Source organism: Alligator sinensis, unplaced genomic scaffold, assembly GCF_000455745.1.
Source record: "Alligator sinensis unplaced genomic scaffold, ASM45574v1 scaffold47_2, whole genome shotgun sequence".
Classification (NCBI taxonomy): domain Eukaryota; kingdom Metazoa; phylum Chordata; order Crocodylia; family Alligatoridae; genus Alligator; species Alligator sinensis.
The window spans coordinates 166,130-177,436 of record NW_005842150.1 but is presented as its reverse complement, the minus strand read 5'-3'; the positions used below and the strand labels follow the sequence as shown (position 1 = coordinate 177,436).

At 43.2% G+C, this 11,307-nt stretch overlaps 1 protein-coding gene across 1 annotated transcript in view; it reads right to left on the bottom strand.

Annotated features, from left to right (window-relative positions):
- The window catches only part of CLMN (calmin), a 48,660-nt gene extending 42,311 nt beyond the window's left edge, over window positions 1-6,349 (bottom strand). Inside the window, exons 1-3 of the mRNA XM_006025496.3 lie at window positions 6,328-6,349; window positions 5,065-5,126; window positions 1,019-1,114 (exon numbers count right to left, since the gene is read on the bottom strand). Of these exons, the coding sequence (XP_006025558.1) occupies window positions 1,019-1,114; window positions 5,065-5,126; window positions 6,328-6,349 (180 nt within the window). The remainder of the gene's footprint in view (window positions 1-1,018; window positions 1,115-5,064; window positions 5,127-6,327) is intronic.
- Between the last annotated feature and the right edge of the window lie 4,958 nt (window positions 6,350-11,307).

Sequence of the window (11,307 nt, the reverse complement as noted above, 5' to 3'; positions counted from 1 at the left end):
TCCTCCTGGCCAGCGCTGGCTCTGCAATCCACCACTGCATTGCCAGGGGGGCTGCGGGGGAAAGGGATCTGGGCTCTGTGTCCCTACAGCAGCCCTGGCCAGGCAGCAGCATGCTACAAGGCTGGGGCTGCTGTGGGGAAAGAGACCCCAGACTCCTTCCCCTGTGGTCCCCCTGGCTGGGCAGCCCTCCCGGCCAGCCTGGGGAACCTGGGGGGAAAGGGGTCTGGATTCTATGTCCCTGTGGCCTCCCTGACTGGGCTGCAGGGCTGGGGCAGTTCACAGCTGGATGTAGGGAGGTGGTGGGGCTGGGCTCAGGTGGTGCCACTGCCCCTAGTCAGTGATAGCGGAGAAGGCAGGGTCAGCCTGGTGCATGGGGAGAGCAAACAAGCTCTGCTTGAGGCTAGAGTGCAGCCTTGCACTCTACCACCTGGGATGGCAGTGATTATGCTCTAAATTAATCTTCAGTGGGAAATAGCACAGACCTCATCCATCGAGGGTTAACTTAGAGTGCAATCCACCATTTTTAAAGCACTCTAAGAGCCATAAATGTCTGTTCAGTTATGGCTTTCAAGCACTTTCAGTGCACTTAAAGCACAATAGTTTCATAGCTGTTAGGGGCTGGAAGGGACTTTACAGGTATAATGTCTGTATGTAGCCTAAAATGACAGCTCTTCCAAGAATAGCACATTGCCCCTTCTACAGTACCCTTCATTTGGAAATCTCAACACACATTACAAATATTAACAAATGAAAGTCTGGGTGAACCCCCAGAGGTATAGAAGCTTATGCTGATCCCTCATTAGTTTAAGGCCCTAACCACATGGCAGCTACACAGCATAGAAGGCCAAATTACAGTGTGAACGAACCATAACTGGTTTGGTGAAGAACCCATTATCTTTACAGTACTGTGAAAGAGAGCGTCTGGCTCTTTATATGCAGATATATTTGTGTTCACATATACATTCAAAGAAACACAGAGAGGATACCATACAGAAGTATTTCTCTATTGCATGCATACCAGTTTTTGTCCTGACAGGACCTCCAATAAAGCCATCAAGATTTTCCCATCCTGAATATCAACAAACAGGTCTCTCACTTTCAGAGGAGGATTGCGCTGCGAGGAAAAGAAAAATATTGACTGTACAGGGCTTAGTTACTTTTTAACAGCAGCACTTGGTAAATCACAACCGTTTATGAAGGAGATGAGTGAAATGTTACAAAACAGAGAATTTATGAATGAATTGTAAGAGCAACTTCTCTCAACTTCAAGTTTATTAGCAAAAGTGGAAGCTTTTTCTGAGTATGGACAGAGTTAAAACTGAAATTCTGGTCTCATTTAAACAAATACAGTGATGTCAAAGGAGTTATTCCAGATTTACATGAGAGCATAGCCACAAATATAGACTTCTAAATTTGGCCCTAAACAAGTAAATATAGTGTGGGCAGCGAAGGGAGCAGTATTCTCTCTCACTTACACCAGCATAAGCTCAATGGTGTTGCTCTTGTGTCATGCAGAGGTAGGACCACAATCTAGGCCAGTGACAGTATAGTGTGGTTTACTTTGTAAAGCTTCCCTTGGTGCTATTCTATTTCCAAGGATTTTTAATATGCTTTAAATGAATGGCAATTTCACAGATTGCAATTCTCCTTTTTCTGGAAACCTCTCCAAAGGGAGCCATCTCCTTCATCCACGTAGGTGTCTGATGATGTGTTCACTGTGAGGCACACAGCCAACTCAGTTCAGCCCCCATCTGCAGAAATTACCCTCTGCTTGGGTTATCTGTCCCTAAAGACCACTCCTTTACTTCTGTAGTTGGTCTGCACAGTCCCATATGATTAAGCACAGCTTTGGGCAATTTGGAATAGGATAGTCTTGTGATTAGTCTTTTATCCAGCCAAGAACCATAGTCCATGATGCCCAGAGAGAAAAATATTAATTGAAGAGCCACAACACACTTTCAACCAAAGAGTAAACATTGTATTTCTTTTTATTATAAAATCTTCTATTTATTGTCCTTTATAACTTCCAACATAAAAAGCACTCAAACTTGTCAGCTGTTGAGCACTCAGAGCACCGCCACTACAGCTCATGGAGATTGCAAGTAACCAGGTTCATCTCAGGCGCATGACAATATTTGGCATTTTGGAAAATGAGAACCCACTAAATCAGAGAAGGCCCTTGAAGAGGTTCTTCTTTTCTTTCTTTAAAGATAGAGGAGGAGCTGGCAGAAAGCAACAATAGACCAGTCCTTCAGAAGGTATTCCCCAATATCAAGAAGTCTTCCTATGGCTATGAAGTAATTTAGCACTGTTCTCATTATCCAGATAAATACGTTTAACTTTGACAATTCCAGCAAACAGGGGCAGCAGCAGACATTGCCTTCAGTTAAAAGAGCATTTTGCTATGTGGCAGCAGGGGAAGAAAAAAAAAATTGTAAGTAATCCAGAGAAAACACTCCATGTGCTCCTAATGTTCCTAAGACTTCATGTGCTTGGTATGGTAGAATTAACAGCACCCTGCAGCCCTTTTCATGATCTAATTCCTTTTGTAAATTAAATAACTTTTTCAGAAGCCAGATGCTCAGCAAGCATTTTTGACAGATTTCAAATTGCAGTTAGTTTCAAATGCTCAGGTCTGATTCACAAAGGAATTACACAGTCTCACTTTGTACAGTGGATTGTTCCCAAAGATCTCACAGTCAAAACATTACTGCTAACTTTATTCTGAATTTCAATGAAAAAATTAAGAAGACCCCTTCTTTCCTCCAGTAACAGACACTGCAGGACAGTGGGCTTCAGCAATTACATTGTACTTAGTGCCTTTCATCTAAAATCATTTTACAGATCACATACCTACAACACCAGTGAAATGCAGTCACTTCTCTTGGTATTGTGGTGGCTAGATAAAAACAACGTCACATAGCATAAACTGTTCAGGGCAGAACTGGGCCTTCAATTTGAGTTCTCAGGGCATACTTTAGCTCTGAGTCTTGAACTGTATTAAGCTGTTTGTTGCCACTTCAGTAATAATACATTCTCCTCTGGGAAGATTTTAGACTGTGTACCTCTTACTTATGTGAGCAGTATCACTCAACTTCAAGCTACTTGTGAGTACACTGTGAGTAGGAGCATTGTGAGTTGGATTTGCAGCATCAGATCCAAAGCATAGTGTAGCAGCAGAGACATAGGAGAATGAGACATTCCTACTTATGTAAAAGACCATGGTGTTATAAATGTCTAAATATAGGAGTGACTGTCTCATTTGTAAGGTCCCATCCTTCCTACCCACAAACAGGAAATAGAGGGAATTCCAAGTGTGTCTACACTGATATTTAAAGTCAGTCTTGAGTTTGCTCTCAACTAGCCCATGTGAGCTGCCCTTCCCCATCCACACCACCCTTTAGTCTGTACCAACAGGGTCCATGAGCTTCTTATTTGCAATGTGGAGGCCTTCCAGGAGTCAGTCTATGCATCCTTTCCTTCCAGGCCTGTCTCTTGTTATGGGCAGTAAAAAGAGGAAGTGCAAAGGGCTGGAAGTCAGGAACAGGGAATTATGAAATGGCTAGTGGGAGATTTCCTGTGCTCCAGGCCTGCACACTAGTGTAAGTTCCAAAACACACTGCAAAAGGGGGTAAGCTAGGAAGTGAGTGATGCAAGGATTGACCTCGTGCTTGGCAGTTCACAGTTTTCAAGCTCAGGCTGGGCTGCTACTTTGGGTTGAACGAAGAAGTTTACAGTTTAACCCAGGGGTCAGCAACATGCAGGCCATGGACCAGATCTGGCTAATGGAGCCAGAGGACTTTCGTGGTGCGTTAGTGGCTGAGGGCTTCAGCAGTGTCTAGAGAGGAGGCTTTGCTCATGTCCACATGGGGACCAGGCAGCAAAGAGCTGCACCAGGACTGGGCAACTGGAAGCAGCTCCTGTACTACTGTTGCTTTTCCCTGGCCCCCTTCCCACCCCTGCTTCCCATCTCCACTGCTCCTAGCTGTCCAGCCCCAGCATGGACAGGGGCAAAACTCCTCACCTCCAGAATGCTGTCAAAACTCGGTACCACTGAAACCTGCTGGCCCGCATTGGACTGGAGCCAGGCTCTTCCAGCCTGCAGCTCCGAAAGACTGCCAGCTAATGATAGAACTGGATGGTGGTCATAGGCTTAGAGGGCAAGCCTAACTATAAGTGTACACACAGTCTCTTTTCCCCTGCACTGTAGGTAAAGGGTTTGATCACATTTCAGGGAACTATTTATGTTACTCCTGATGCTTAAATTACTAGGTTTTCCAGTCCATCTTGAAGATGGTGCTGGCAATGTCCTCTTTCATTCTTTTTACTGGAAAGTCCTGAACTACCATACTATATACATTTATGTCTTAATTATTTAGATTTAAAGGGAAAAAAGCCACCCATAGAAAGATCTCTGAGTCACATACTTGCATATGTGGCAACTCTCGGCTGCTATTAAATAACCATAAACAGATAACAAATTAGGTTAGCCAATCAAGAAATCAAAGCAACAGTACAGCTCCTTTTGCCCACACAGAAATACACCCTTCTCCTCAAATAAAGAAACATTTCAACTTTCCTAATAAATTCCTTTAAAAATCAGAATAATTCTGAACTTCTGGATAATTTGATGCTATTTAAACATGTTTCTTATTGTGCTGTTCTTCCATCTCAGTAGCTAGCCAGTTTTCATCTTCCTTTCACAGCATGGAGATGTAACTTTGGCTTGGACTAGTTTCTGGTTCTAGAGCAATGTAATTCTTCATTTGTTTATGACCAGCCTAATACTAGATGAAGAATCAATCCAGCATCTCTCTTTGTTGCAAAAGGAATGTAGGGCAAAGGTACATATAAAATAGAGGCCTGAGCATGTACTCTGTGTCCTAGAACTCTTTCCACTTACAGATAAACAATACTAGATGATATATGAAATCAAGACATGTACATGGAGCTACATTTTCAGTAGAGGGGTGCGTATACATGTGTTAGCACAGTGGTATTTGGGGTAAGTGTGTGAAAAAAAATATTTTTACAAATAGATAGCCTATTTGTTATCTGTCTTACCTTTCCCAAATGTAGATTTATCCACCTGGTGAAGGTCCTCTTCTGCACATTTTCTCTTTCCACTAAAAATAAGAAAACAGAAGCTTTAATCTTCAGAGGAGAGAAAGTTCATAGGAGTTTAATAATCAAATCCATAAGAGAGCCCAGTAAATAAGACACAAGATTCTGAGTCAGTAGTCCTGGGTTTGACTCCTCGCTTTGACTTGTAATTTAAACTGAGGCCTGGAAAAAATACTCGCATCTTGATTTTTAAAATGAAGTTAAAAAACCCCTTGGACACAGAACCTTCAAAGTAATAATGAAGGCAAACTTGCATACACACAGAGGTGCCCTGAAGTTGGAAAATGCAGTTCTGCCCACTTAGGTCAATCTGCAGGGTGAAGAACTGCAAATGCATGCAAATTAGAATGAAGTGTACTCTAAGGTATTTATGTGCAAGCACAATTTGAAAAAAAAAGTGCAAAATTTCTCCACACATTTTCTCCCATTAATAAACATGCAATGATAATAAAAATTAGGTCTTTTGATGATGATCACTAAGGGCTAAATCCTGCATTACCTATTAGACATCTAGGGCCAGATTCTATTCCACCTATTAGACACTTAAGTGGACTTAGGCACTTAGATATGCTTCTATTCCACTCTGCTCTAGTCCCTGAAAATCCATTCATGTATTTACTGTTGTAACACATGGATGTTTTAGCCTTAAAATGTAGTCACAAAAGGGCACTGAGAATGAAGATGTTCTCTTACCTTTTGCGTTAGCAGTTTTTTCAGGGACTCAAGTGGGATGGAACAAGACTGAACTTAGGCACTTAATTCAACTTAGGTATCTAATAGATAAGACCCAGCCCTAAATGTTAAGCTCCTGTCATGATGTAGATGATGAGAGTCAGGGAGGCATCCTATTCCAGCTGCGTAGATGTATAGTTTCCTATCCTTTCAAAAGGTGCAAATACACTGGAGACAAATGATACTTCACCCAGCAGGGTCACACCACTCTCCTATTCACTTCATTGGGCAGCAATTAGACACCTCAGTTACACAGGAAGCACTTCATTTACTCTAATGGGGAGGTTATATTTGTGCTAACATGTGTCTGTCTGTTAGGAATCCTCCCTCCCTCTGCCATAAGGGACAGCAATAGCAAGGCCTTTTGTCTTGGCAGCTATATACAGACAGCATAAGGTTCCTCTGTAAATACCCTAATGGTTAGAGCACCTGCCCACAACATAAGTGACCCGAGTTCTACGCCCCTCTCACGCTCGGGAATGCTTGAATCCATACGTCCTAGTAGAGTAGGGTCAGGGAGGACCGAGTTAGGGAACTTCTGGAGGGGCTGGATGTGTTCAAATCAGCAGGTCCAGATGCTCTCCACCCCAGGGTGCTGAGGGAATTGGCAGAAGTTATTGAGGGGCCCCTGGCACAGCTTTACAAGCGCTCGTGGTGCTCTGGCCAGGTGCCAGATGACTAGAAGGCCAATGTGGTCCCCATTTTCAAAAAAGGGAGGAGGGAGGACCCGGGCAACTATAGGCCCGTTAGTCTTACTTCGATCCTAGCTCTTTGAGAAGATTATCCAGGACCACATCTGGGAAGGACCAGCAGGGAGGATGATGATCAGGGGCAATCAGCATGGGTTCATTAGGGGCAGGTCCTGTCAGACCAACCTGGTTGCCTTCTACGATCAGGTCACAAAATCATTGGACGCAGGTGTCGTGGTGGATGTATTCTTTCTGGACTTCAGGAAGGCCTTTGACACTGTCTCTCACCCCATTCTCATTAAAAAGTTAGGCGACTGTGACATTGATGCCTACACAGTCAGATGGGTTGCAAATTGGCTGAGGGACTGCACCCAGTGGTGGTGGACGGGTCATATTCGACCTGGAGAAATGTGGGCAGTGGAGTCCCCCAGGGCTTGGACCTTGGGCCCGCACTGTTCAATTTCTTTATTAGCGACTTGGAGGAGGGGGTGAAATCACCCTGTTCAAATTCTCTGATGACACCAAGATTTGGGGTGAGGTGGGCACGCTAGAAGGGAGGGACAGGATACAGCTGGACCTTGACAGGTTACAGGGGTGGGCAAATGAAAATAGGATGGGACTCAATACTGACAAGTGCAGGGTACTGCACTTGGGCAGTAAGAACCGGCAGCTGACCTACAGGCTGGAGAACTCCCGTCTCGTCAGCACAGAGGCATAAAGAGATCTTGGAGTCATTATTGATTCCAAAATGAACATGGGCCACCAATGTGAGGATGCGGTCAGTAAGGCTAACGGCACCTTGTCATGCATCCACAGATGCATCTCAAGCAGGTCCAAGGAGGTGATCCTTCCCCTCTATGTGACACTGGTCAGGCCGCAGTTGGAGTACTGCATCCAGTTCTGGGCGCTGCACTTTAGAAGGGATGTGGCCAGCATCGAGAGGGTCCAGAGAAGGGCCACTCACATGATCAGGGGATAGCAGGGAAGACCCTACGAGGAGAGGCTATGGGACCCAAACCTGTTCACCCTTCACAAGAGAAGGCTGAGAGGGGACCTGGTGACCATCTATAAACTCAGCAGGGGGACCAGCGGGGAATGGGAGAGACCCTTTTCCCTCCAACATCTCCCGCAGTAACAAGGAATAACGGCCATAAGTTGTTTGACAGTAGGTTCAGGCTGGACATTAGAAGGCACTACTTCGTAGTCAGGGCGGCTAGGAACTGGAATCAACTTCCAAGAGAAGTGGTGCTGGCTCCTACCTTGGGGGTCTTTAAGAGGAGGCTTGACAATTACCTAGCTGGGGTCATTTGAGCCCAGTATTCTCTCATGCCCAGGGCAGGGGGTCAGACTTGAAGATCTACTTAGGTCCTTTCTGACCCTACATCTATAACTCTATGAATCTATGAGTACCCTAACTCCCAACCTATGGGGCAGATATGGCTGTGAACTATTTCCTTCTCTTGAAGCTGGTGCATTGGTGGCCAATAAGGAAAGAGTCACAGGGCCAAAAGGGAGCTGGACTCTTTGACCCAGGGAGGATGGCCCTTCCCCATGCCAGAAGGGGGGAACACTATTCCAAAGGCTGTTCATGCAATGACTCTTCAATGCCAGACAAATCATGCAAACCGACTTCATTAGGAGTCACAGTGCTTTTATATCATGACACTGTTCTAGACTGCATTTTAGCAATAGGGGGTAGGGTCTGGTCCAATAGAGTTGCAGCAACACTAGGGAGAGAGAAGTCTGTCCTGCAGTGCACAGGGTGATCTTAAAACAAATGGATCTCCAATCCCCACCTCCTGCGTAATGTGGGTATGTGGCAAGAAGTGTCACAAAGACGCGTGATTTCAAGAGAGTTTGGACAGTAAGGAGAGTCAGTATCTTGTAAGGGCAGAGGGGTGACTAATAACAGAGGGTTGGAGAAGTACTGCACATGTGTGAGCTTTCTTAGTTCCTGAAAGTCTCGTTTACTCCCTCCAAATAGACACACGCTCCTTCCTGTTTGGAATTCTGGGTCATGTCTTCTACAAGGCTATCCTGCATTAAGAAATATTGTAATGAATATTGCCACTCAAAGACTTTCCAAGCAGTTCAGGCTGGGCATCTAGTCCAGTCTCATGGAAGGACTTGCAAAGCAGCGGGGGTCTTCCCAGTGTCACTAATGCAAATGCACAACAACAATGGAAGCCAGGGCTCACTTCCCCCTGTCAGAACAGCATCCATCTCCCTGAGTCAGATCCAGTCTCCCATTGCTTGTTTTCCTTCTCCTTCCAGGTTGCTTTCCCTCTTTGCTGCCCAGGGACCCAGCCTAAAAAGTTGCTCTCAGGTTTGCCTGGCCTGTGACCTGCTGATTAGGATGCTGCCATGGGATACCAGGGTACTCATCTTCTCATGGGGAGGTAAGCCTAGAACCTATTTTATTTGACCTGGCTAGATGACAAGAAGTCAGGCAGGTACACATGCATTTTTGGTAATCTACAACTTGAGGGGTTTATGTTGCACTTCTGGGCATTTGTGGCAGAACTGAATCGCAATGGAGGGTAAAGGAGTTTAGGCACCTCCAGTGCAGCATTTAAATCATTTGTGAAAATATAGAGTAGGGACAAATGTAGTTTTGGATGGAAAAGCTGTAACCTGGAAGGCCTGTGGCCATGTATATGCAATCCAGACTTTCAGCCCTATAGGGTTAGGATGATTTTTCATATTTTGCCTGTACTAGAAGTAAAACACAAACCTAAGAGGGTGCAGAAAGTGCAGGCTGTCTAGATGCCACATGAAAGACATGTAGGCTGTGCAGACTTCAGGCCAGATTCCAAAAGGCATTGCGGCCTTAACTACCACTGAGCTCAGTATGGGAGTTTTGGCACATTAATACCCTTTTGAATTCAACCCTTCATTCCAAACCAACAATATCACAGACCCCTTGTTTGTCTGCTTGATTTTTAGGTTTTCTTTCATGACTGATGTTAAGTGAAAGGCTAGCATTTGCTTCCTCAGAAAAGAGTGAAATTGGTTTAAAATTAAAAATATATGCAATTACTGTGAATCATAAATTTTTGGTTTTGGTGATTTGAAAGAATTAAAGTAAAGCCTTCTCCCACTAAGCCATTAAAGATGCTTTAGAGACAGCCTTCTGGATAAAATGTACTGTAGTTTAAGTTTATCATCAGCTATAACCTCTATTGGGATATTAATCCTGTGCTCACTGAGAGATGTTCTTAATTATCTAACAAGTGTTTTCCATTTATAAATACTAGGGCACTAAGTAGTTTAGATTTTATGAACTGCTAAATATTTAAAACCAAAATTAATGATCTGCACTAAATCTATGTCCATAAGGATAAAAGCTATTTGACTGGCTAAATTTAGCAGTAATGAAGATAAAGGGCCTGATCTTCAGCTGGCATAAATCAAGCTAGCTCTATTGACTTTAGTGCAGCTCAGCTAATTTACACCAGTTGAGAATCTGGCCCCAAATCCTTATTACCAGAGTCACTATGGATCTAGACCCCATCATGTTAGACACTGTAGAGAATGCAGAACAAAACATGGTTCTGCCTCCAGCAGTTTCACAACGTGAGACAACAGACAAGTAAAGGAATGAGGGAGGAAATGAGAAAATGGCATTGTTCAGCATATTAAACCCATTAGAAAAGCTTGATTTATATGCACTACAAAGAAAGGTTCCATCTCAATTCACACCAGAACGATAACTTTATCCTTTTAACCCTTAACCTCTAGTGTTTTGCCTCAAAACCCTAGCTCCCTACATCAGAGAATCATATTTTTTGTATTGAGATACCACCTGCAGGGCAGCTCTACTAAGGACCAGACTCCCTGTGTACTAGGTGTGGTACAAATAGTAGACAAGATATGGTCCCTCCAACCCATAAACATTTAGTCTACTATAAAAGAAATCAAGTAAACAGTACAGTGCCAGGTGGCATTAAAAGGAAGAGCATAAAATAATACTTCTGCTCAACTTCTGTTTATCCTTTCTTGTAAAAAGTAACACGTACATTTACTATAACTGAGAGATTAAAGAAAATGCATTGCCAATTCATGGATGTAGTTATTCTTGACTTTCACTTGAATACTGGAAACTTGACAATTTACTAAAAAAAACCCTATTAAAAACTAGCTAGTTGTATGCTGTATTTTAATATATTCAACAAGCATATTATAGATATGTTTTAAATCATTTTGGGCTTCTTCAGCCACAAGAAAATAGCTAAACTGCCTTCTGGGAAATCATGTTCTGTAAAAGTCTAAACCTTTTTATTGGTCATCTTAATTATAGGCTAAGTAGTCGCCTCTGTAAATTAAATTTTAATATTGTGCTTTTTGATCATTTTAATTCAAGGGTCATCAACCTCTAATTATATGTACAACTATTTTCTTTACTCTGCGGTATAGGAACAGTTTCCAGTTTGAATTACATCTATTGCTGATAGCAATTCAGGCCTTTTAAATCAGCTTATTCCTGCAAAATCTGATTTGATACAAGGCTGAATCACTGCCCTTTAAGTACTTTAGAAAACAAAAAATACCAAATTAATTATTGTTCTTGTCTTTTCTTTTAAAATATTTGAGCAAGTATGTAAACAGATTGAAACAGCTCCCTGCAAATGAAACTAAGTAACAGTAGGGTGGCAAAAGGTCAATATAAACACAGTGGCTTTCAATACTAAAAATCTCAATATACAGCATGCTATGGGCCATGTTACATCCTTAGAGGTCTTCTTCCCCTCTCTGACAGCCA